The sequence below is a fragment of the Podarcis bocagei genome (genome assembly GCF_964188305.1).
Source record: "Podarcis bocagei genome assembly, chromosome: 14".
NCBI classification, from domain to species: Eukaryota; Metazoa; Chordata; class Lepidosauria; order Squamata; family Lacertidae; genus Podarcis; species Podarcis bocagei.
This window is the reverse complement of record NC_138139.1, coordinates 43,049,616-43,075,880: the sequence shown is the minus strand read 5'-3', so window position 1 is coordinate 43,075,880 and position 26,265 is coordinate 43,049,616. Positions and strand designations below refer to the sequence as shown.

At 46.9% G+C, this 26,265-nt stretch overlaps 1 protein-coding gene across 1 annotated transcript in view; it reads right to left on the bottom strand.

Annotated features, from left to right (window-relative positions):
* Positions 1 to 2,204: 2,204 nt before the first annotated feature.
* Positions 2,205 to 26,265, bottom strand: part of ADAP1 (ArfGAP with dual PH domains 1) — a 63,687-nt gene continuing 39,626 nt past the window's right edge. The window contains exons 7-12 of the mRNA XM_081169298.1: positions 20,228 to 20,374; positions 15,017 to 15,100; positions 9,528 to 9,590; positions 7,026 to 7,097; positions 4,783 to 5,011; positions 2,205 to 3,595 (exon numbers count right to left, since the gene is read on the bottom strand). Of these exons, the coding sequence (XP_081025424.1) occupies positions 3,567 to 3,595; positions 4,783 to 5,011; positions 7,026 to 7,097; positions 9,528 to 9,590; positions 15,017 to 15,100; positions 20,228 to 20,374 (624 nt within the window). The 3' untranslated portion in view covers positions 2,205 to 3,566. The remainder of the gene's footprint in view (positions 3,596 to 4,782; positions 5,012 to 7,025; positions 7,098 to 9,527; positions 9,591 to 15,016; positions 15,101 to 20,227; positions 20,375 to 26,265) is intronic.

The following is a 26,265-nucleotide window of genomic DNA, read 5'->3' as shown; positions in this document are numbered from 1 at the left end:
AGCCAGAACAGGCACCAGCAATGCTTTTGGTTGGGACAGTGGGACCACCAGCAGCTACCCAAAGAAGCTGCGTGCTGAGCCTGGGAAATGGCCCTTTCAGTCTTCTATAGGAATCTCTTGGGTACAGAACCATTTCACTTCCACACCGCCCACTCAGCCGCCAGCAAGCTGCTATTAAGTCAACCCTCTGTCCATTGCTCTTGCCCACATGCCGCTTCTTTCAATGGACACCCTGCGGGACTTTTCTGGCTTTCCCTGAATGAGGCAGTGGCATTGCAGAGTCTGGGCCCAAAACAAGTAATGCCCTGAGGACCAGCTCCATTCTGCTCATCAGCGTGAAAAGGATACAAACCCAGTACAAGACTGGGACAATCTTCAGTGCAGGGATGGGTAGATCAGTGCTGGACCAAGACGTTTTGCTGCCCAAGACAAAGGATGCAGTGGTGTGTTCCCGCCCCGCTATTCACGTACAGAAACTGAACTAATTGGCAAGTGAATGTTAATTCAACACTGGCAGCAAAGAGAGCTTCCTCCACCATACCTCAGGGCAGCAGGCTAGTTTGTGGGGTGCAAGGAAGGCTGCTTGAGACCCACCCAGCTGTGTCCTCCCAGCTTTTGCTGCCCATTTTGTCAAATAGTAGGGATGGCCCGAGGTAAGATTACAGAGATGCACTCTTGAGCAAGTCGCACACTTTCATTCTGATCCAGCAAGGGAAGTCTGTCTCTGGAAGCTCATGTGTTGTTCATTCTGAATTCATTCATCCATACTGCAATGATCAGCTGAGCCTATTGAACTTGTGTTGGGGAGGATTGGGTGGAGGATTCGGGCTATACAGACAGACATCCCTACCAGAGGACTCTGGTTATGTGACAAGTTGCACATAATTAGAGCCAGATCAATTTACAGGGGGAGGAGTAGTTGCAGGGGGAGGAGTCAGTTGCAGCAAAATCAGCAAAGATATTTGTTTTGTGCCACATGTTGTTGTGGCATGAGTTTCAGGGACTTGAGTCCACCTCCTGATAATGCCAAGGTTGCAGGATTATGGTGTGCCATGAAACTTTCTGCAAGGGCTTTTGCTTAGCCTGGAATGGTCTCAGATTGGCCATATGAAGAGCCTTTGTTTCGTCAAAGTGTCCATCTGTTATTAACATCACAGGCAGATTCCCCATCCTTCAGGAAGTTTCGGGGCTCGATTCCCCCACCGTTTTCTCAGAGCAGTGTGCTTTTTTTTGTTAAGGTCACTTCTCAAGTTACAATTTAGCAGCACAGAAGGAACGTTGAAAGTCACCCTTGTCCAGAGAGCCCTGTGCGCACACTCGTGCACACAAGGTTTCCCCATTCTCTTCCATGAAGAGGACAAGTGCAATATCCACCTGGCCATACCAATGCATAGGTACGGCCCAGCCAGTTTCAAGACCTATGGAATCCAGTGGGAGAGATTTAAGCATGTGCTTAACCCTCGTTGAAACCATGGGTGATGCATGCCCATCCCTGAAAATCCCACTGCGCTGATAGGAAGCTGGCTTATACCAAGTCAGACCAAAGGTACCTCACTCAGTATTGGCTTCACTGACCAGCAATGGCTCTCCAGAGTTTCAGGTAAGAGTTTTTCCCAGCCCTAATTGGAGATGTGGGGATTGAACCTGAGACCTTCTGCGTGCACAACAGGTGTTCTGCCCACTGAGATAACTCCCATTCCCAAGCAGCGCACAGGATTGCAGCCTTAAAAGTGCTTAGCTTGCCAATTTGTGCCCAGTTTCCCACATACTAATTTTTATCTCAAAACCACACCAGTCACACAAAGCCATTCAACCATTTTCAGGAATAAAGTGTGTATGTGGGCACACTTCCAAAGGACTGAATATATTTCAGCTCGGTAGCAAAAGTCCAGCTGAGAATCCCATGATGTTAACAGTGAGCTTATGTGGAAGAAGTTTTCCTGTTAATTTTTACAACAAATGGCTCCCTTTGTTAATGAAAATCGGAAGAAAGTCACAACATTCTCTGGGCTCAGAAAGGAAAGGTAGGTCTGATTACCATGCTTCAGGCTGGGCCTGCTCAATCTGTGGCCTCCCAAGTAAAAAAATAAATATAGGTAGCCACATTTTTTGGCCTCCATCAATAACCTCAGAGAGGTAGCAAAACAGATCCTAAAGAGCCTCTCTAGTGGACCAGTTTTGTTGGAGCTGAGGAGGAGTGTGTGAAAAATTTCATATATGAAAGGCTTTCTCTACCTTTTCCACGGCTTCCATCACTTTTCTTGTGATGGTGCCAGCATTATCAGTTGCACTCCCGGGAGTCCATCAAGAGTGAGGTCAGGAGCCATCGCCCTCACTACAAAATGGCTTCATCATAAGATCATGTCAACAAATGGAACCAGATTTCCAGGGGACCAGATTTCCAGTCATCGTGCTGAAGCCTAGTAGGTCAAAAAGAGCAAAGAAATGGACACACACTTGGAGCTGCAAGCATAATTGCCACGACAGGTAAACACTGCCCCCTCTTTGCGTATTGGGTGGGGGGTGAAATTAGGGGAGGGACTTTTTAACTCGGCCACCAAGTTGCCTGCCTCAGCCCAGAACCACACCAGGCTGCGTGGCTTGGAATAACCATCTTCCATTCAAATACTCCGTGAACAGGTCCTAATGCCTAAACACCAGTGGTTGTTCAAAGAGTGAGGAGGGACAGAGGCAGAGGTATCTGAGTAGTGGTGCGCTAACTATTAAAGGAGCTTCAGATTGTTTGTGACCTCACTGCCAGTGCCTCACTCTCTCATGACAAGCACGCTGGTGGGGGAGACCACTTCCTCTGCCTTCCCCCTCACGAGCCGCCGCTGCCACACGCCATGACCAAAGCCATCTCGTCCAGCAGAGGTGGACCTGCTACTTAGACCTGTAGAATCACAAGGCGACAGGCGAACCACAGACCAATGCGCATAAACGTTTTGTCAAACAGTTGTATGAAGTGATGCTTCGCAGGATGTGGTGACCAGCCGGCGGTTGTCTTTTGCTGAAATGTCAGCATCGTGCACAGTGCTTCTGGCCTTCGTAATGATTCTTCCTAGTGGGTTTAAGGACACTCTTTCCTAGGTGTTTTCTCGGTATTTGTCAAGCAAACGGCTGCCATCCTCTGAAAAAGACATCCTTGGTCGCTGGAGATGTTTAGACCCTTTAAGAAGGTGTTTGGGCAACATTGCTGCTTAAGGAGGGAGTGGACTGTGTGGGTATTTCCCCAAATCTCCTGCGGTGAGCCTCTTGCCAAATGTCACATGTTCAAGGACAATGTCCCCAAGGGAAGTGCTTCAGACAGCCTGAGATGTTAAGAAACGCATCATCACCTCCAGCTTAGGAAATGCAACTTTTCATATGTATTTTTAAAAAAGTGTCTGCTTTGGCCCCACAACACTGTTGTCGCCGGCCCAGAGGCCCCTGTTATAGCACCTCCCACCTTGCTAGTCCGACGTGATTCGCTGAATATGTTGTCATTGCTCACATTGTAAGGAACAAACAATGTTATTGGGTTGTAAACAGATTCTCCTTCCTTGGTTCTGTCCAGCATGATACTACTATGGTTTATGCTTGAAATGGGCTTCCACTGTGAGGAGGGGGGAAACAACAGCATTAAAACACTGACATGTAAAGGACAGCTGCAATCTTAAGTGGTTAGTGGCTAAACCACGCCTGACCATTAAGTCCAGATGCAACCATTAGGTTGCATCCAATGTAAGTTCTCCTCATAGTAGACCTATTGGACTTAATGAACCCAAGTTAGTTGTGTCTTTTAATTCCAGTAGGTCTGCTCTCTGTACAAAACAGGATGCAACCCAGTGTCTTAAAGTTCAGCCAGTTAGGTGATTGATTTAAATGTTTTTGATTGATTACAAAACTACTAATAAAAAACCACAGATGGCAGGTACATGATAGTTTTGGAGGGAACATCATAGATAGACAGACAGACAGACAGACAGACAGACAGACAGACAGACAGACAGATAGAGATATATTCCATAGAACCTTAACAAAGAGGGTTAACTTTAAAAATAAAAAAATCAGACCAGCAGGCAGAGTAAAAACCACATAGGAATCACTCTCCAAAAAGTACAGTACAAAGTGCATCTTTTAAAATATGATGTATATGCTAAAACAAAGGAAGTACTGTATACTTCTTTGTTTTATTCCCTATGCAGAGTGAATCAATTAATTAATAGCTTGATTGATGAAAAGTCAGTTAACTGATTTAATTCCCAGGCATATATTCGAAAACCCCATCTCTGCTGCACATTTAAGGCAGGACCATGCCATTTTAAACAGTCATGAGTTCCCCCCAAAGATCCTGGTAATTGTAGCTTGCTAAGGGTGCTAAGAGTTGTTTAAGAGACCAGTCTTCTGCTCCCAGAGCTTCAATTCCCAGAGTGGTTTAACAGTCAGTCCCTTTTCCTAGGGAATTCTGGGAATTGTGGCCCTGGGTGTGTCATAGGGGCCTCCTAACAACTCTCAGCACCCTTAACAAACTACAGCTCCCATAAATCTTTAGGGTGAGCCATGCCTGTGGTATGATAGTGCTTTAAACGGTGTGAATGTGGCCTAAGAGAGCTTCCTCTGCCTCTCCACCTTCTTGCCTTCTAAATGGCGAATGAGGAAACCCATTTTTTCCTCCCTTGCAGGGCTTAGGTCTTCCTTTCTGCAGCAGGTGCTGGGAACCGAATCTTCAAAACACAAGCTGTGCCACCGAACCATGATGACCCGCCATCATTCCCAGTCATGTCCCACCCCTTGCCTCACCTGCATATTCCTGCGGCAGCATTGGCCTACTGATCACTTTCTGGAAAGCTGCGATCCACTCCAGCTGGTCGCTTTCCGTCTCGCAGGCAAAAAGGAACTTCCTGTCTGGAGTCACGATGGTGATTCCATGTTGCCAGTGGTTTCCCTGTATGGAGGGCGGGAGCCCTTCCAAGACCTTGTAGCTGTTTTCTTTGCTTCCAATAAAGACTTCCCCCCTGGCGAAGGCATCCTGTGCGGGCGACATAGCATAGGATCTCAGAAGATCAAGGAGGCACCGGCATTTTTGTCTTCCAAAAATTCATCCATGTCCCCTAGATTCCAAAGGCCTGACACTGCTGTCCCTGTTCAAAATGGCTTCGGGGCTTATGACAAAGCACTGTTGCTATATATCTCCTATGATGAAGGCATTGCATAAGATAACAAACAGAATTATCGCAGAGCAGCTGACGTAATGTCCCTGCCTTCTTGGCTTCAAAGATTTCTGCAGCAAGTTGGTTTTGGGTGGGGGTAGGGGTAGGGGTTAAGGTTTATTTCAGAGAACTGGAAACTACAATTCTACCATCCTTTCTCAACAGAGGCTTCCAAGCTGTATACAAAAAACAAAAACCCAACCTTTCAAGGAAGTCATTTCAAAATGAACAGGAAGTCTCTCCCATTTTTCCCAGCATCCCAACTGATCCCCAGCATCCTTGACAGAAACAACTCCACACAAAAACTGCAGGGAGATGTTGCAGCTTCAGACAGTAATTTATTCCACTGCCCATCTGTTCTCAGTTTCTTTATCTCCCCCATTCATCTCAATCAATCTGCGCATCTCCAACTTGAGGCTAATAAAATTGTGTCCTAGCTGTGAAAGGGCAAGAACATAAGAGGACCCCTGCTGGATCAGTCCAGTGGCCCGTCTTGTCCATCATCTTAGAATCATGGAACTGTGGAGTTAGAAGGGATCCCAAGGGTCATCTAGTCCAACCTCATGCAATGCAGGAATCACAGCTAAAGAAAACCTGACAGGTGGTCATCCAAACTCTGCTTAAAACCCTCCAAGGAAGGAGAGTCCACAACCTCCTGAGACGATCAAAGAGCTCTTCCCATCACCTCGCATGGATAGCTCAGTTGGTTAGAGCATGGTGCTGATAACGCCAAGGTCGCAGGTTTGATCCCCCTATGGGACAGCTGCATTGCAGGGGGTTGGACTAGATGATCCTCAGGGTCCCTTCCAATTCTATGATTCTATCAGGAAGTTCTCTTGAATGTTGAGTTGGAATAATCTTTCTTGTCATTTGAATCCATTGATTCAGGTCCTACCGTGTGGAGCAGCAGAAAGCAAGCTTTCTCCATCTTCCACGTGACAGCCCTTGAGATATCTGAAGATGGCTATCCTATCTCCTCTCAGTCTCCTCTTTACCGGGCTTATCACACCCAACTCCCTCAACCATTCCTCAAAGGGCTTGGTTTCCAGGCCCTTGATAATCTTGGCCTTTGGTCCAGGTCCTTCAGTCCCCCCTCCTCTGCACACATTTCAGCTTGTCAATATCCTTCTTAAATTGTGGTGCTCAGAACTGGACATAGGACTCCAGGTGAGGTCTGACAAAGGCTGAATAGATTTGTTCTGTTCTCACAGTGGCCAACCAGATGCCCATAGGAAGCCCATGAACAGGAGGACATGAACACACCGCCATTCCCCCCACTTGCAGTTCCCCAAAACTGGATAGATCAATTTAGTTTCATTCCATGACAGTTTTGCACATGTTCATTCGTAAGTCTGTCCCATCTTATTTCTGGGACCAGTGGGAAAGAAATGAATGGACGAATGAATGAACAAATGAACAAACAAACAAACAAACAAACTGCATCACAAAATTCAGAGAACAGTGAAATTCAAAGGATACTCGTGTTCTGATCTGTGTATTAACTAAGGAGGTGCAAATCAGGTTGATTGACTTAAAAAGGTGAACTGAACAGAATCCACCCTTATCTCTAGTCTTTGCTGGCCCTAATTAATTCCCCTCCCCTACTCATTTGGAACATTTATAAGCCACTTGATCAAAAAATATACAAATATATATAAAATGGCCACCACTGAAAACAAATCTGTTTGAAAACAAATATGCATACAATCGTTATCATTAAAAGCAAAGATAAAAATCCTTTGGGAAAGTGGAATGTTTTGAAATCCTGCCATGAAGTTCTGCAGTTGCCAGTCCCTGGAGCAGCCTGAGATCATTAGCAAACATGGGCCTTACCAGGGGATCTTTGAAATACATTAGTCTTCTGTCATCCATGGTGAACCACCGCTTCTTGAAGCCTTCGGTTTGCTAAAAAGTGGGAAAGAGGAAATAAACAGTGGGGGAAAACATTTGTATTACATGGAGTTCGGTGGGACTTATTTCCAATCAGTTTGCTTAGGAGGGCAACTACGGGCCATTAATTTATTTCTTCGGGTGTGAATAGAGTATGTTGAAATGCAATGCCAAAATGTAGATATGACAATTGTTTCCAACAATGCTACCGATGCTTGAACAACTTTCTTCCCCCCTACAAAGGGACAGTGTCAATTAAAGTATGGTGAAAAGCCTAGATTTATTTAATTTGCAGCTAATGAATTGGTTAGCCACAGAGACAGCTTGATTAAAATGCTATTGGCTCACGGCAACAAGAAAATAATTAATCTCTCTGCACGTCTTCTTAATTAGGATAGAGATGGTGAAGTGTGAATAGTGAGCAAGGCCGGTGTGCTTGCCTTTGAGGCTAGATTTAGGAACAGATGACCCAAAAAACTGCCTAGGATGTGGCGTCTGGAGATAATCGCCAGGTTCAAGGTATACACCTTTCTGAAGCTCAGACTCTTCATCCCAGCTTGGGATCCAAACTTGGAGAGTTAAGTGCCCACCAGTTTGGAAGAGGAAAATGGCGCCTCTCAAAAATAAGATAGTGATTTCTTACTTACTCAGGGCACTCCCTAGCTATGCAGAATATACAAGTTTGAAAATTAACAAAAAATAACCCAAATAGAGCCTGATCAAAACCTTTGAGCTTCTGGGCCTTTCATAATGTTGAGATGTCAGTTGAGAGGGTTTGTGTGAGGCCTCTTGGCTCCAGTGACAGAACGCCATGGTCCAATGTGAGTTGAGGGAGTTGGACAGCAGGGCATGGAGACTAAGAAAGACTGCTTTGCCCCTCACCTTAGTGACTGAACAAATCCCAAGCTTTCAAATAAACTATAAACACAGATATGCAGGGCTGTCTTGTGTGTTGTACAGAGTGTCACGTGTATCTGCCAGTCAGGCAGACGTCATGGGTGTGTGGCTGGCGCAATGAGCGCCTACGCCCCAGGGAATGAGTTTGTTCCCTTGAGGCCAAGATGGCTGACCTGGAGAACATGAAAGAGGCTGAGACGTTGGTGGACAAAGCCTTTAGGGACACGATATCTGCGTCCCACTCCCAGGGTGACAGCTCCCTGCTGTCACGGAGGAGGGTCTCCAAGAAAGATGGCGTCACTCTGAGGGAAATTATCCCTTAGAAAGGGCCCCGTTTCCTGGGGAATGAGGAGTTGTTCTGTCATGCCAAGGATACTCCCGTAAGGGATGGAGATACTCCCGATAGTGGACCATTTGATCATTAGGGGCCCAGACAGCTAGGTTTATGATGCAAGTGCAGGCGGCATAGTGATTTGCCTTCCTGGCACAAAGTCTGTTATACAGCGCCCATAATTCTTTGCAGGAAGCAATGGATGCCACTCTGAATGCCTTGGAGGACAAAATATGGTACATAAATATAATAAATAATGCAAAAATAAAAGATTGTATGCAAAACAGCTCCATTTGACCAATGGTGGCTGTGTTGCATAATTCAGCTTTTCTTTAAGCAGAATTTGGGGTGCAAAGCTTTTTTGGGTTCGGTGCTTCAGGCCCACAAACACACCCCAAATCTAGGCCAATTTAAGGCACTGTTTATGACTGACCCCATCCAGAGCTACTTGAGTCAGTCAGCCCCAAACAGCTGCTGCTTTGCCCTGCTATTACGGGGCGAAATATTACAAGGTTTCAGCTGTCTAGCTAGAGTAAAAATATCGTAGCCATTTTGGGGTTTCACATCATGGCCTCCGGAATTTGCTTGTACTACGAAGTATACTGGTATATGTCAGCTTTCTAGCGCATGGAGAAATACCCCAAAGATTTATTTATCTTTGGATGTGACGGCCGCTTCATTTTAGAGCTGATGTGATGCCGTGGCTTCCAGCCATAAAATGCAAACACGATGTGGATTTTTAAGCCGTCTATTTCCAGTTTACAACATAGCGTGTAGTAGACAGTGCAATGTGGAAAACATGGCTATATATAGGGCTTGAGCACAGAGCACTGATGCACAAGATACGCAGTGCAGTGTTGCGAGTGTCTGACTAGGACCTGGGAAACCAAGTCTCAACTCCTCAGCCAGAAAGCTCCCTGGGTAACCCTGGAACAGTCACTGTCCCTCAGCCTAATGTCCCTCACAGGGTTGTTGTGAGGATAAAATGGAGAGGAGGAGAGCTATGCAGGCTCCCTTGAGCTTCTCAGAGGACAAGTGGGATGTAATTGCAATAATAAATAAATATAAAATAGTAAGTCAGAAGCATCATGGTTGGTTTCTGGTAATGCGAGGCAGAACATTGATAAAACACTTGAACCCACCCCAAAGTTTCTAAACAGCACAAATAAGAATATTCTTTCTTTTAGCATAGACAGAAAACATAACATGTCCCCTACCTTTGGCCCAGTCTTTTCCATGTATCCTTCCTTCAAGTAGTTCCTAGAAAGCTTTGGCACCAGCTAGAGTTGGTGAGAAATAAGGGACAGTGATACTGCAGGTAGTAGATAGTGGGTAAAAAAAAATAATGCATGAGAAAAACTTGGGTGTTAATGGACTCAGTATAGATTTGGTTGACCACTTTAGCCAGAGCTTCTGGTGAAAAACAGAAGTCAGATGTGGATTAGCAGACATGACACAGTTCAACAGCTGGCACACAATTCCCACATGGTCTTCCCATCCGTTGCACTGCGCTAGTCAAGGGTTTGATCCCCCCCAAGATATAGGCTGCAACCCTGCAGGTGAGAATCCTCAGAGCCCAGGGATCCAATGTGGCCCTGCAGTCCTTTCTCTCTGGCCCTCAGCTCCACACTCTCCCAGGCCACGCCCCTTCCAAGCCCAGCTCCGCCCCCTCCTCCAGCCCTTTTGGAATGCCTCCTTGAACTGTGGCAATGCCTCTTGCTCGCCTGGGTAGATAGCGAGCTGTGACAAAACTTCTTGCTTTTTGCAAGCCTAATATGCAAAGCTGAGAGGTGCTTCCATTGCTCTGCCTCGTGCCCCAACACCGCTCAAATGTGCCCATAGAGGAATGTCAGCAGCAAGCTGGAAAAGTTCCCCCACCTATGCTGTATGCATGTAGCTGGGAATCATTCCTACTGAACTCAGTAGGACTTACTTCTGAGTAGAAAGAACTGGAAAAATCAGGGGACTTCAGTCATTACCACAGTTCCCCCCAGCACCTAACAGTGCTAGAACATTTATAGTGCATTCCCAAAAGCACACCAGAGAGAACAAATTGCCCCTAGACACAGCTAAACAGAATGCATTCTCAGGCAAAATTCTTGCAAGCAAATGAGATGCCAAAACACTGGTGAAGATCTGGGAGCTCTGGGGACTTTGAAATGCAAAAGGGAGTGCACCAATCGCTTAAATCAAGAAGGAGAGCACAAATCACTGAAACAAAGAGCATTTTCAATACGGGGAATGGATGTTGTTGTTTTTATAAAGTATTGTTTTTAACACTCAATTGGGAGCCGCCCAGAGTGGCTGGGGAAACTCAGCCAGATGGGCGGGGTATAAATAATAAATAATAAATTATTATTATTATTATTATTATTATTATTATTATTATTATTATTATTAGTGGGGAACCTCTTATCCACAGTTCCTCACCAAAGCCTCACCTTTTGGCCCATGGGGGTCTTTTTAGCTAACTTCACCCACCTGCCTGGATGCCTGACTTAAAAGAAGCACAGGTCATGCACTGAAATGCTTGGTTCACTTGAAGCATTGAGCATTGAAAACTGAACTTTGTAAATTTCAAGGCAATGCTCTACTGCAGTTGGTTAGGTCAAAGCAATCCAGAAAAAGGGAGATACAACTTTCAGCAGCAATTGCATCAATCTGCAGCTAGTTTAATCAACAAAACACTTATCGCTAACAAACAAATGATCAGAAACACCATTATTCACCGCCCATAAGATTCATCTATGTACCAATCCATTGCAATTCACCCAGAATTAACAAATCCATCATTCAAACTGAAGAATCAGGAGAGACATGATCGATCAATCCTTTCTGCTGCCAGAATCTCTTTCAGCTGATACATGAACTCAAGGTCCCTCTTTAGGTGAATGCACATAAAAAATAGCCGCTTTAAAATAAACCCTCACATTTGGATTGAGACCCTTCTATAGTGAACTTGTCAGTGCTGAAACTCTGTTGCAAGAAGTTTCAAAAGCTCGTTTTTATAAATGTCACAGAATCAGGGGTCTGGAAATTCCAGTTCTCTCCATTTCTCATTTTTCCAATCTTAAATTCACTTCTCCATATTTCAGCAACGATTTGTGATTTATTTAGCTGTGATTACTGCATTGCAAGGGGTTGGACTAGATGTCACTGGGGGTCCCTTCCAACTTTACAGTTCTGGTGTGGGTCTGTCTGTATACAGGAACCCTTTAACATCTGTTTTGTAAGTATGTGTATTTGTGCTTATTTCTATGATTCTAATTATTCTAATTAACTATTGGTCTCAGTTCAAGGTGCTGGTTTTGGTGTATAAAAAAATAAACAGCTTGAGATCAGGCTTCCTGAAAAATCATCTCACCCCTTATTTACCCAACCACTCACTGTGCACTGAGGGCTTCTTGCAGATACTTATAGGGAGGACCTGTCCCTTGGAGTCCCTGCCTCGTGACAGGCATCTTCTCTGCTGTCTTTTCAATGCCTACTGAAACCCTTTCTCCTTCAGCAAGCCTTTTAAGTAGAGCTCTTTTCCCCATCCTGCATTTAGACTGAATTGGTTTCTGGATGTTCTACTTGTTTGCGTGTTTGCCACCATGAGCAGGATATAGGTGGTTGTTGCAGTCTAGCAAGCATCTGGAAATCTACAAGCTCCCCCATCCCTGTGCACAAAGGCAGCAGCTCTCTCCCTCTCTGCCTCCCATTAAAAAGCAACAACACCCTGTGAAATATACTTGGAGTCGAGAGTGGATTTCATGCTCTTTATTCAGCTCATAGTGGTGAGGAGGAATGGAAGTTCCCCCAGAATGTCTGCTTTAGATACATTATTTACACGATGGGCCCCACGTGATTGGCTAATTCCGGGATTCTCCTGTGGGCCAATCAGGTTGCGGATTCACTTCCACCAGGAGCTGGATTGGGTGGTTCCTGCGGAGCAATCAGACTGCTGCATATTGGATCCTATTCAACTCAGTACATAACACCCTGGCATCAAGAGACACTATTCTTCTAAACCACAAGCTCCTATTTAGCTATTCTCTAGCCATTCAAGGCTTCCCCATGAATTTCTCTACTCCCTCTTCAAAGGGGTCAACACCATACCTTGTGGCAGGTAGTTCCATAGGCCATATTTTTGAGATAGCTGTTAGCTGCCCTGGGCTCTGGTGGGGAGAAGGGCAGAGTATTGGGAAGCAATGGACATAAATGAATAAAGTTAATTCTGCAATGTGCGAAAAGTGTTTTGTTCCTTTTGCCTGCCCTGAATCTTCTGAATCATAACCCTGCCAAAGAAACAACCCCACTTGTCCAAATGTCACAAAGAGGGTGTAGCTCAGGGACAGAACACCTGCTCTGAAGCTCAGGCCCACAGCATCTCCCTGTTTGCAGGGCTGAAAAGGGCTGGAGAACGTCTGGGTTTGGTGCACCAGTAGTCTGACTCATGAAGCCTGACAGAATCATAGAATCAGAGAATTGTAGAGTTGGAAGGGACCCTGAGGATCATCTATTCCAGCCCACTACAATGCAGGAATATGCGGCTGCCCTATACAGGGATCGAACCTGCAACCTGAGCATTCTCAGCACCATGCTCTTGTTAGGATATTTCCATTCCACCTTAAAAAGGGAGCAGGTTGTTGTGTCACAGCCTGCGTATTTCCTGTTCGCAGGATGTTTCTGTTTTGTATATAGCTGTTGTTTTTCTCTCTGTGCCTCGACACGCAGGCAGGCAGTCATGTTTTTCTTTGTTCTGACCAACGCTGAATAAAGTTGTAAATAATGCTCTCCTGGGTGCATCTTTCGTTGTGCGAACTCTGCGAAGGGCGTGCACCAGTCCTTGGAATGTGGACAGATGTTTCTGAGGCTTGTGTCGCTAATTGACTGATACTGTTCTACGGGAGACTGATGGATCGTCCGGAGACGGCGTGGGGTCATGATGGCCTTTGTCTCCCTGGCAGTATCCCAACAGCTCTAACCAGCTGATCACAGACATGTGCAAACAGCAAGCCACCCAGGCTGCAGCCGTCTGGGCCACTGGGGTGAATAAGCTAGGACTGTATCGTGTTGAAATACTTATGGGGATCCACGACATGGCCTGATTTCTGCTACAAACACAACCTCAGAGCGGGGGGAAGAACAAGTCGCTCCAAAGGACCCCCATCAGCACAAAATGTACTGCAATGATTTTATAATCCAAAGGAGTACATTCAGCCAAGATCAACCATTTCTTTTGGCCAAGGGCAAGAGAGAAGACAATGCCATTTTTCTCCCACTACTTAAGCAGTGCAGTTGCATGATTAAAAGCCATCTCTGACCGCCGTCTCCAAAGACTGGGAGATTCAGTCCTGCTAATAATAATAATAATAATTTATTTGTACCCAACCTATCTGGATGGGTTGCCCCAGACATTCTGGGCTGCTTCCAGCATATATAAAAACACAGCAAAACATTAAACCTTAAAAAGCTTCGCTATACAGGGCTGCCTTCAGATGTTTCCTAAATGTTATATAATTACTCATCTCCTTGACATCTGATGGGAGGGCATTCCACAGGACGGTCACAACTACCAAGAAGGCCCTCTGCCTGGTTCCCTGTAACCTCACTTCTTGCAGCGAGGGAACCGCCAGAAGGCCCTCGGAGCTGGACCTCAGTGTCCGGGCTGGATGATGGGGGTGGAGACGCTCCTTCAGGTATACTGGGCCGAGGCCACTTAGGGCTTTAAAGGTCAGCACCAACACTTTGAATTGTGCTCGGAAACGTAATTCCTGACCACTCAACTAGAAACACCTAGGAACAGGGGGAGTCAGAGCATCTAGTTCAGTATTGTCTACACTGATTGGCAGGGGGTGTTTGGTTTTTCAGGCAGGATACCAGGCAGTCTGTAGGGAAATATTATTCTTTTAAAAAAAAAAGTCTCCAATATCATTGCTAAACATACATTTTCCAACCCCAAGCCCCCCCCCCCGTTGACTTCCCTCAACTACCATTTCTGGTTTATTACGTCAGATGATACATCCCCCCCTCATTTATTTATTTTTTTGATGGCACCCCTTATATGAGATTTTGTATATAAATTTTCCCTCGGCTCTTTTTGCTGGCCCATGTAGGACCAGCATGGATAGTTGGCCCTGGTGAATATTTCATGTTTTCTCCCCTTATGGCTTTGATCTATAGGCTACCACTAAAACGAGGCTGCATTTTAAATTCCATTTTAAACTGTATTCTAACTTATATTTTAATCAACTGTTTGTTTTTTTTGTTTTGTTTTGTTTTTAATGTTTTTAACTGTATTTCTATTTGGTATTTCTATTCTGTATTTCTGTTCAGTATTAGCTGCCCTGAGCCCAGTCTTGGCCGGGGTATAAATAAAAATTTATTATTATTATTACAATATTATGTTATCACATTGTTGTACTTCTTGTTCTCTGTAAATAAAATTGCAAATGTTTATTTAAATCCTGCCAGCGAGACCATTTCCTTCTGTTGTTTCTGCAATATAGGGAAATATTCAACAAAATAGATCTCTCAGCCACAAGGACTTCCGGTTATGCAAATCAGCTCTACAGGGATTGGGAGAAAAACCCCAGAAGAGATTTAGGGGACTCTCCCAGAACCCCAGAAGAGATTTAGGGGACTCTCCCCAGGCACTGACAGCAACACATCAAGCAATGAAGAAAGAAAGAGAAAAGGCGAGAGAGAATGAGGAACTCACATCAAGGTCGCTCGCTCCAGGGAATGCCACTTGTAAGTAATGGAATCGAGCGGCGCGAATGGCGTTGAACCAGTCCACCATTTCCTGGGAGGAGGAAGAAAACAGCATTTGAGGGGAAAGAGGCAGAAGGGATAGCAACGGGCACATAAATTTGCTGGAGGTTACTTCTGCGGGCTTTTGTAGCATTCTGGTCTTTGCCACAATTCTTACGCGTGCTTTCTTCAAAGTCCCACTGTGTTTGCTGGGGCTCAGTCCTTAATAAGCTTAGGAATTGCCTATTCCATGGTAACTCATTGCTTGCATTGAGAAGGACCCCCTTGTTGTTATATGCGGATGACACGGTCATCATCTCACGTTCCAGACCAGGTTTGAAATATCTGCTGAGGAAGTTTTCTGATTACTGTTCTGGAAATGGTTTATCCATTAATTATGAAAAATCTAAAATGTTAGTATTCAAAAGAAGCTTCTCCCGGTCTAAATGGCTGCTGGATGGCCATAACCTTGAACAGATTAAATACTTCAGTTATCTAGGGCTCAAATTCCATCACACAGGATCTTGGAAGCACCATTGGCAAACCTCCCTTGAAAAGGTGGAGATCACAAAGCTAGCCATACTCAGATTCTTTTTCACAAAGGGCGGCAAATTTGTTCCAGCAGCCTTAAGGGTTTCCAACGCAAAATCCGTTTCCCAACTCCTGTATGCTGCAAATGTCTGGCATAATGGGGACCTGCCTAAGCTAGATGGCTTTCAGGCAAAATTTCTTGCATTAGACGTCTTGCGGGGGTGGGGAGGGGAGGTTAATCGTTTTGCATTTCACTGATTTTGTAAGCTGCCCTGTGTGTTTTATCTATTACTAATACATATGTTTTAAAATAATTTCTAAACCTTTAAGATCTCTAAGCAACACATAAAAATACGAACGGGGTGTGTGTGTAATAAAAACAGAGATTAAAAACGGAACTCTAGTATTAACAGAGTCCAATCCCATCATAGAATTGTGGAGTTGGAAGGGGACTCTAGGATCACCTAGCCTAACCCCCAACAATGCAAGAATCACAGCTAAGGAACCCCCAAGAGATGGCTGTCTAACCTCTGTTTAAAAACCTCCAAAAAAGGAGAACACACCACTTTCTGAGGTCATTCGTTCCACTGTCAAGCAGCTCTTATTGTCAGAAAGTTCTTCCTAATGTTTAGCCGAAATCTCCTTTCTTGTAACTTGAATCCACTGCTTTGAATCTTACCCTCCAGAGCAAGAGAAAACAAGCTTGCTCCATCTTCCACGTGACAGATATTTGAAGATGGCTATCATATCCCCTCTTAGTCATCTCTTCCCCAACTCCCTCAACCGTTCCTCAAAAGACTCCGTTTCCAGACCCTTGATCATCTCAGTCACCCTCCTTTGCCCACATTTGAACTTGTCACCGTACTCTTGGTCAAGGAAAGTCTGGGTGCTTTCCATTTAAAGCAGAGTCATTTCACTTTAAACAGCCATGGCTTCACCTAAATAATCCTGGGAACTGTAGCTAGTTAAGGGTGCTGAGAGGAGTCCCTCTATTTTCCTTACAGAGCTAGAATTCCTAGAGTCCACTGCAAAGAACTATAGTCCAGATACGGCTCTGGAGAGTCACATTTGCACTACAGTGCAACGAAAACAACCCCTCTGGATTATTTGCGATGTGAAAAGTTACAGGATTTCAGCAGGGAGCTACAGGACAGGCACCGAATGGAAACAAAACAGTACGTCTGCCCCAAAATCTTTATAGTCATAAACAGTACTGAAAACGGGAACATGTATCATTGCTCCAATCCCCTCAGGAGCACAAATCCTCATGAATGGGCAATGCAAAAGGATGTCTGCAGGGGCCCTGAGAATGCGTATAACATAAAATGATAATTATTAGAAATTTGTTATATATTACAGTAGTACCATTCCGGGAGTGCATTCGATTCCTGAAAACATTCGAAAACCAAGGCGTGGCTTCCAATTGGCTGCAGAAGCTTCCTGCACTCAAGCGAAAGCCACGTCGGATGTTCAGCTTCCAAAAAACATTCGCAGACTGGAACACTTACTTCCAGGTTTGCGGCATTTGGGAGCCAATTTGTTCGGCAACTAAGCCGTTCAGGAATCAAGGTTTGACTGTATTAGCAAACCTACAGCTTTTTGATCACCACCTTTGAGGATTTCATTTCGAAGGCAAGCCCAGAAGCGTAATGGCAGCAACAACCTTTTACAGTATATTATCAATGCAGCACATTTAAAGAAATCTCCTGCTGGCCAGAACTTGCTGCTGAGATTTGCTGCAAGGCTGGGAGACAGCCTGCAGAGGGTGCTCTGGCTACAAAGAGGTGCCCTGATGACAGAGAAAGGGCAGGCAGAGTCAGAGGCAGGTCAGCAGTGCTGTCTAGTAAATCAAGTTCACTCTTGTATGCTTTCGCGGGGATCAGAGCCGATCAAGGCTTGCCAGCCCTGTCAAAAAATGGGGTACAAAAATGGGGAAACCTAACACTGCCTTGCTTGCTTCTTCTACCGTACTGGAGCACAGGTTTATCTCGAGGAGGAGGAGGAGGAGGAGGAGGAGGAGGAGGAGGAGGAGGAAGAGAAGAAGAAGAAGAAGAAGAAGAAGAAGAAGAAGAAGAAGAAGAAGAAGAAGAAGAAGAAGAAGAAGAAGAAGAAGCAGCAGCAGCAGCAGCAGCAGCTCATCAGATCATAGAAGGCACACTTTGCAAGTCACTGGGAAGTGTCAAATCCAGAAAACCAAACAGCTTTACACAGGGTAGCCCTCTGTTTGAAGGCATCCTTGAAGCGCTGTCTGGTTCAAGTTCAGTATAAATAAAAGCAGGGCTGTCTTAAGCATATGTGGCGCCGGGGTGCAAAGATCCGCCCGGCACAGCCCCACCCCTGGTTGCCCAGTCCCAGGCACGCAGGAGGGCAAAGCTGGCCAGCCACCTCAGCGTCTTGCTGGTTCAGTTGCCCCCGAACCCACGGCGCACAGCAGAAGAGCCTGCTGCAGCACTCCGACCGATGGGCAGGCTCTTCCTCGGACTCAACTCTTGGGCCCTGGACTCTTGGCCTGGCGCCCCTGAGAGCCCAGCGCCTGGGTGCCCTGAACCCCTATTGCCTATGTGTAAGACGGCCCTGAATAAAAGGATAGCTCAGTTGGTTAGAGCACAGTGCTGACAACGCCAAGTTTGCAGGTTCAATTCTTGTATGTGACAGCTGCATATTCTTGCATTGTGGGGGTTGGGTTGGATAATCCTCAAGGTCCCTTTCCAACTCTACAGGTCTAGGAGTCTAGGATTCAAAACGAATTCTGCGATTCACTGATTCTATGACCTTAAGAAGGGAGAGCAAGAGGGGCTCTTGACATTGCCCATCAATAGTTAGCAGCTGTGCAGCAGATGGACCAGTCACAGCTTTCCTCACTATGATACCTCTCTTCAAATTATAGTGGAAAAAAATCTGCATCCACCCCGATAAAAGCAGCATATGCACATTTTCTGCAAGTCAATGAAAGGGCAACTGTCTCAAAACAAACAGCATCTGTCCACACACGGGGATGGTGGTGCTGGAACATTGCTTTGGGCACTGCTGTGGAGCTCTTTGCAAAGAGATCAGTGTAAGGAGTTAATCACCTTTATTAATATTACCTCACCCAGGGAACTCAGCTGATGATGACGATGCAACTTTTCTCCTTGCAGATCAAGATAAGCTGGTGACAGCATGGACTAACTATTCCTAGCGAACATATTCCTAGCGACAGGCACTAAAGTAGGGGCCGCAGTGATGGTCTCTGAGCTTTAAGCCGTATCACTAATTTAGTTTGGGAATCTGACCTGCTTAGTTGCATTTATGCACATTGCAATGGCTGGTGCAAATATCTATCGAACTATCTGCATCTGAAAACCACAAGAAGAAAATAAAAGGAACTGAGGACTGGCGAGGTGGATCTCAAACCTTTTCTGATCAGGCGGCATCTCCTGACTCCAGGTAACCCAGGGCAGAATCCTTCTCCTCCTCCTAGACAGCGAATCCAGAGCCATCATACTGCAGTACTTAAATGATACTGTATGGTGGGGGACTTGTGGCCCTTTCCAGATGTTGTTGAACTCCAACTCCCATCAGCCCCACAAAGGGACATAGGAGGTTGCCTTATACCAACTCAGACCATTGGTCCATCTAGTTCAGTACTGTCTACACTGGCTGGCAGCAGCTCTCCAGGGTTATTAGTGGGGTAGGAGAGCTAAAAATAATGCCAATATATTCAACATCTGGCAACCAATGCACCCCTTGGGTTTCAGATAGTATATGCATAGCAGAAAGCCCTGGAAAAAATCTTCACGGCCCTCTACCAGCTATGGTGGCTCATTTAACAGAAGTAATGTATTTAGTTTACTCGATTCTGACCAAACTAAGCCTCCTATGTATATTTCGGTCTCACAGTGCATCTGGTATTTTGCACTTGCAACAGAACAGGTGCGACACAAAAACACATTGAGCGATATTTGATGCTCCTGGTAGTCAACATGATGGCAAGGAAGGTCCATGACTCAACAGAAGAGCATCTGCTTTGTCTGCAGATGGGCAAACAGTCTGAGCTGGTATTAAAGCAGCTTCTTTGTTCCTCCTCACATCATGGCATACAACTCCTGTCAAGGCAACATCTAACTTGCCTAGGAGCTCTCCAAGGTCCTGAAGATTTCAAACCTTTTTCTGCCCTCTACATCCACTTTCTTGAAACCTTGAGTCTGTTGCCTAATCTCCACTGTCAGGTGCTGGACAGCTCCAGCAGATCACCATTCAATATCTAGTTCTTAAGATCTACAGAATGAATGGCCCTCTTGGTAGGTCCCGCACCCTCAGAAATTCAGGGAGGCAGCCAGAGAGAAGGCCTCCTTTGTGGCAGCCCCTAAAATGCAGGACTCTTGTCCAATAGAGGTACATCTGGGACCTTCCTTAGATTGAAATCATATGCTGAATATGCACCTCTTTATCCTGGTCATTGAAAAGCAGGTAAGAAATCATCATCACCATCACAATATGGCGATGGTACAAAGCTGGGAGAGATGCCGTAGTTTTTTTGTTTGCACAAAAACCAAAAAACATGGGGAATGTGCAAGCCCCACCCATGGGTGCTCTCTACTGCCCTTTCCTTATGACACATGCAAGGTGGCTCTTACAGCAGCCTCCTTTCTTACTTCAGAGCTCCCACCTTGCCATCTTCATGGTAAACAAAGATGTTCCTTGTGCTGTTGTCTTTCAAGTACGTGATTTGCAGCCCGTGCGGGTTCCCGATTTTGGCAGGCTGGAAAGTGGCGTTCAGGTGCTCAATCTTCATGATTGCTTTGGGTTCTTTTGCCTGGGGGGGGGGGCGAGAAAGGAAACCAAGAGCAATAAGAAGCCAAGGCGAAGGCAGCAAGCATGCTCTGCAAAACACAGGTGTTCAAAACAAAAGAGCACTTTTACTGAGAGTGCAGCCTTGATCCAGTAGCTCCAGGAAGGGCAAAGGGGGCCTGACCACACACATACACCCCAGAGAAAGTGTTCTGCCCCCCCAAAAAAATAACTTGATAATGTACAGTGGTAAAGATGTAGAATCACAGAATTGTAGGGTTTGAAGGGACTCTAAGGGTCATCTAGTCCAACCCCCTGCAATGCATTCTATTATTCTATTGAAAAACACTCAGTATAACCTGAAACTCTGTTCTGCTTCACTGGAGATGCCATGAGTTGAATCTTCTACATGCAAAATGCATACAATTCTTATCAGTAATCTATGGTCCTTTTCCCTGGGAGATTCCCAGTTATTTGGTCTGTGGTTACGTACATGGCATACATTTAGAACATATGACTTCCACCTAAAGAATCCTGGGAACTGTAGTTTACCCCTCAGAATTACAGTTCCCAGCACCTTTAACTAACTACAGTTCCCAGGATTCTTTGGGGGAAGTGACGTATGTGTTAGATGTATGGCACGAGTGCAGCCCGGGGGACCTGCTCAAATGCCTAAGTCAATTAAAAAATGCAAATAAGTAAGGCTAGGCCAACAATCAGTTAAATGAACTATAGATTCACCAACATGGAACTTTAAATTGTGCTTTTATATCAAATTTCCTTTTCTGCGTATACTGTAATGTTTTACTGTTGCTATGGCCATTGGCTAATGCGAATAAAGTTTTATATATCTACATGGAACAGTTCCCTTTATTATGGTGGATGAGATCAACACCATGACCAGTCTTTTGAAATAGCCCGGGAAGAGGGGGAATCCACCCATCTTCCACACCCAATTAGACAGCAGTGGTTCATGATGGAATGCTGTGGACTTTCACTTCCCCAAGGGTCAAGACGGCTTCAGCCATATGAAAGAAAGAGCAGCAACATCTTAGCCCACTCACTGGGAAATCCCCTTTGACAGAGTAATCAAAATCATGTCTACTTGAAAGCAAACAGCACGGATTTCAATGGGGCTTACTCCTAAGTAGGTGGGTGCAATAGTGCAGCCTGGAAATGCCCTGGAGAAAGGGCGGAAAAGGTGATTGTATCTAAAACTGGCTTCCTGGGAAAAGAGAACAGCTTGCAACATCACTATGGAACTCTGGAAGCCTATGGAACACTATGGAACACTCTTTCCCTGGTGCAACCACTCCTCCATTTTCCAGGGCATGGCCAACATGTGGCTTTCTTAAGAACAGGCTTTTTCGAGAAGTTGCATTCTGATTCTTGGTAGTGATGATGACTCCAGATTCCAGGAGGCCCTTGGGCAGAACCAACTTGTGGGCGAACCCATGTGGAAGTCGGAAGGGCCAGAAACAAGACTTGACTCACCTAGCCTGTGCAACTACACCCATGACCAATCCCAGGTAGGAGACCCTGCTGGATTAGACCAAAGGCATACCTAGTCCAGCATCATGGGAACTGTAGTTTCACCCTCACAGAGATACAATTCTCAGCAAGCTACAGTTTCCAGGATTCCTGGAGGGGACTGGTGTGTTTCAAATGTGTGCTGGATGTGTTTCAGTGCATGCTGTGGATCTGTCCCTGCTTTTCCAGGAAGTCCACAAGCGTCACAGACTGGTTGGGCATAGAGGAGTGGTGGGAAGAACCAGCTGGGGAACCCCCAAGGGAAGAAGACTCAGAGTCTGGGCAGTGGTGGTGGAACAATGATGATTGGTCAGAGGGAGAAGAGGGAGCAGACTGGGAGGAGGAGGTGTCAGAAGGGGTGACAGGGCTTAGTGAGCTGGGAGAGTTTGTGGCAGAGAGCAGTCCAGAATCAGAGGCAGGAGCAGGAGAGGAGCAGGGCCAAGAGGCAGAGACGAGTCAGGCTGGTGAAGAGGCATGGGTGTCTCCTCTTCCTGCAGTGACAAGTTCCCCTCCCCTGCACACTTTTGCCTCTCACCCCTCCCATCACCAGCACATGGACCCCAGAAGGTGGACCAGGTGGGGGTCTGGCCCTCGGTCCAAGGAAGGTTCCTCCCCCCCTGCCTTTCACTGCTGCTTCCCCGTGTTGGGTTTTAGATTGGAAGTTCCTTGGGGCTGAGACCTTCCTTGGCATGCTCCGTACAATGGCACAGCCCCTGATGGTGCTACATAAGGGATAAAAATGAAGTAGCAAGGTGTTGGTGAATAAGCATCAGGGGCCTCGTCCCTACCAGAGAGGAGTGGCAAACCAAGCTGATGGACTATGGCGAGATGGCAAAGCTGACTGGAAAACTCTGAAACCAAGAAGTTATAAAGGGGGGGGGATTATAAGAGATACGTTTTTACGTATTGGGGGACTTCAACATCCATGCTGATGCCACTCCCTCCTCACAGGCTCTGGACCTGGTGTCTTCCATGGCGACACTAGGGCTCTCCCAGTTTGTTTCGGGCCCCACACATCAAGCAGGCCACACGCTGGATTTGATCTTTGGCGTCGGTATAGATGTGATCATGTCTCCTTCGATTAAGGTGCCATGGTCTGATCACTACGCTCTGAAAGCCAGGATTGACTTTCCACCCCCACCCTGCTTAGGTGGCGAGCCAATTTGGGCTCGCCCGCAGAGGCTGATGGACCCTGAGAGATTCCGCCAAGCCTTGCGGGACCTTGCTCCCCCTGGCGACTCATTGACTGAGCTTGTTGAGGGCTGGAATGCCCAGCTCCTGGCAGCCATCGATGAGATCGCACCTAAGCGCCCTCTGCGACCCCGCAGAAACCGGGCTCCCTGGTTTACCGAGGAGCTCCGGAAAATGAAGCGGGACCTCAGACGGCTAGAGCGAGTATGGCGGGGTGTCCGTGACGGAACCTCAAGAACATCTTATAGGGCTTTTATGAAAACCTACGAGATGGCGGTGAAGGCTGCTAAGAAGTCATACTTCTCGGCCTCCATTGCATCCGCTAGCTCTCGCCCAGCGCAATTATTTAGTATAATCAGGTCTTTAACGTCCCTTGAGGGACAGCCAAATTTAAATAACAAATTGACACACGGCTGTGAGGCATTTGCGAGCTTTTTTGCGGAGAAGGTCTTGTCGCTCCGCCATGACCTCCCTGCCAATTTGGATACAATAAAGGAACTGGAGGCCCCTCGACTGTCCTCGGGTCCAGTATTGGACCACTTCGACCAGATATCCCCAGCCGATGTGGACAGACTCCTCCGAGCTGGAAAGCCCACCACCTGTCCTCTCGACCCGTGCCCGTCTTGGCTGATTAGAGCGTGTCCAGACGAGGTGCGGGCCCTCCTGGGGGATATCATCAATTTGTCCCTTGGCACGGGGACATTCCCAGGGGAACTGAAGGAGGCAGTGGTGCGCCCGCTCTTAAAGAAAACATCATTAGATCCTTTAGATCTATCCAATTACCGCCCGGTTTCGAATCTTCCGTTCCTGGGTAAGGTGATTGAGAGAGCGGTTGCTGAACAGCTTGGGGGGTTTCTGGATGAAACATCGGCTCTGGATCCATTCCAGTCCGGCTTCCGCGCTGGTCATGGGACCGAGACGGCTCTGGTCGCCCTAACAGATGACCTTCGTAGACAGCTGGATCGAGGCGGGTCGGGGCTGCTGATTCTTCTAGATCTATCAGCAGCTTTCGACATGGTCGATCACAAACTTCTGGACCACCGCCTTGCCGACGTGGGGATCCAGGGCACAGTCCTTCAATGGCTGCGCTCGTTTCTCTCTGGTCGGGGACAGAGGGTGGCGCTTGGGGGGGAATTGTCATCGCGCCACTCCTTGGTGTGTGGAGTACCTCAGGGTGCGATACTCTCCCCGATGCTTTTCAACATCTTTATGCGCCCCCTCGCCCAGCTTGTTCGGAGTTTTGGGCTGGGTTGTCATCAGTATGCCGATGACACCCAACTCTATCTGTTGATGGATGGCCATCCTGACTCGGCCCCAGACACACTGACCAGATGTTTGGAAGCTGTGGCTGGATGGTTACGTGGGAGCCGGTTGAAGCTAAATCCTTCGAAGACAGAGGTCCTGTGGCTGGGACGGGGCGATATGGGATTGGGGGGGCAACTCCCATCTCTTGCGGGGGCGCAATTAGTGCCAGCACCGTCCGTTAAGAGTTTGGGTGTAATCTTCGACACCTCCCTTTCCATGGAGGCGCAGATTGCAGCTATAACAAAGGCGGCATTTTTCCATCTCCGCCAAGCTAAGCAGTTGGCTCCTTACCTCTCTCGCCCTGACCTAGCCACTGTGATCCACGCTGTCAGGGGTTCAGGAGCAGAGGCAAGGGCAAGGGAGGAAACAGAGAGCGAGGGGGAGGAGGCAGAAGAAAAGATGAGTGATGACGACGACCCGAGATCTCCGAGTCTTTCCAGTGAATCAGAAGATTCACAGAAAGGAGCACCAGTGGTCAGGGCAAGGGGGGAGCCTAGGGGGACACCCCAGGAAGATAGAGCCAGAGGGGACTCCGAGGAGAGCAGTTGGAAATCGGGACCAGCGTCACAGCCAGAGAGCAGGGAAGAGGAAGAGCGCCAGAGATCAAGCGCTGGCAGCTCACAACAGGGGGGAGGGCACGAGTCAGGAGTGGCCACACCTCCATCGGGGAGCGAAGAAACGGTCAGACGGAAAGTGGAAGGTTGGGCGCGCGCGCCAAGTTCAAATGCACAGGAAAGTGACGCAGTAGGCAGCCAGGAAAGGGAGCCAGGTCCTAAAGCCCGGCGCAAGGAGACAGGGAGTTCCGGGGGGTCGGCGTCAGAAGAATCCAGGAAGGAAGAGACCCCGGGGGGCAGAGGGACCCAGAGGAGAGCAGTCAGGCGGAAAAGGTGGAGCAGGGCTAGGATATTAAGTTGGTGCACAAGGGGCGGAGACTCAGACGGAGCTTCGCCGATCTAGCCATTAGACGTAGAGTTGCACGCAGCAGCTTGAGAATGGAAACTGTAACTCAATAAAGACTTTTACTTAATGACCGCTGGCTAGCGTGATCCTCTGTGAGCTAGGATCTTGAAGCAGCTCTGACACACGCGACGGTCACCTCCAGACTGGATTATTGTAACTCGCTCTACGTGGGGCTGCCCTTGAGACTGACCCAGAAACTCCAGCGGGTGCAGAATGCTGCAGCGAGACTCCTTACGAGGTCTTCGCTGCGAGATCACATTCACCCGGTGCTATACCAGCTGCACTGGCTCCCGGTGGAGTACAGGATCAGGTTTAAGGTGCTGGTTTTAACCTTTAAAGCCCTATATGGCCTAGGACCCTCGTACCTACGGGACCGCCTCTCCTGGTATGCCCCACAGAGAAACCTACGGTCTTCAAATAAAAACATCTTGAAGGTCCCAGGCCTCAGAGAGGTTAGGCTGGCCTCAACTAGAGCCAGGGCTTTTTCGGCTGTGGCTCCGATCTGGTGGAACGCTCTGTCACAAGAGACCAGGGCCTTGCGGGACTTGACATCTTTCCGCAGGGCCTGCAAGACAGAGCTGTTCCACCAGGCCTTTGGCCAGGGCACAGCCTGACTCCCTCCCTCGGCAATCTTCGCAGAGCTCTGGCCCAATGGTTGCCAGTGGCTTGAATTAATTAATTTTTATAATGAATGATTTTAGAATGTTGTTTATGTTGTACTTTTGTACTGTTTTATTGTTGTTAGCCGCCCTGAGCCCGGCTTCGGCTGGGGAGGGCGGGATATAAATAAAATTTATTATTATTATTATTATTAGTTTGTGCTTATTTATACTTTGCATTTGTAAAACCAATACAAATGACTTTTTAAAAAGAAGAAGCAGCAACGGGAGCCTCGTGGCCCCATTACGTGACCTGCTAGCTATTCAAAAC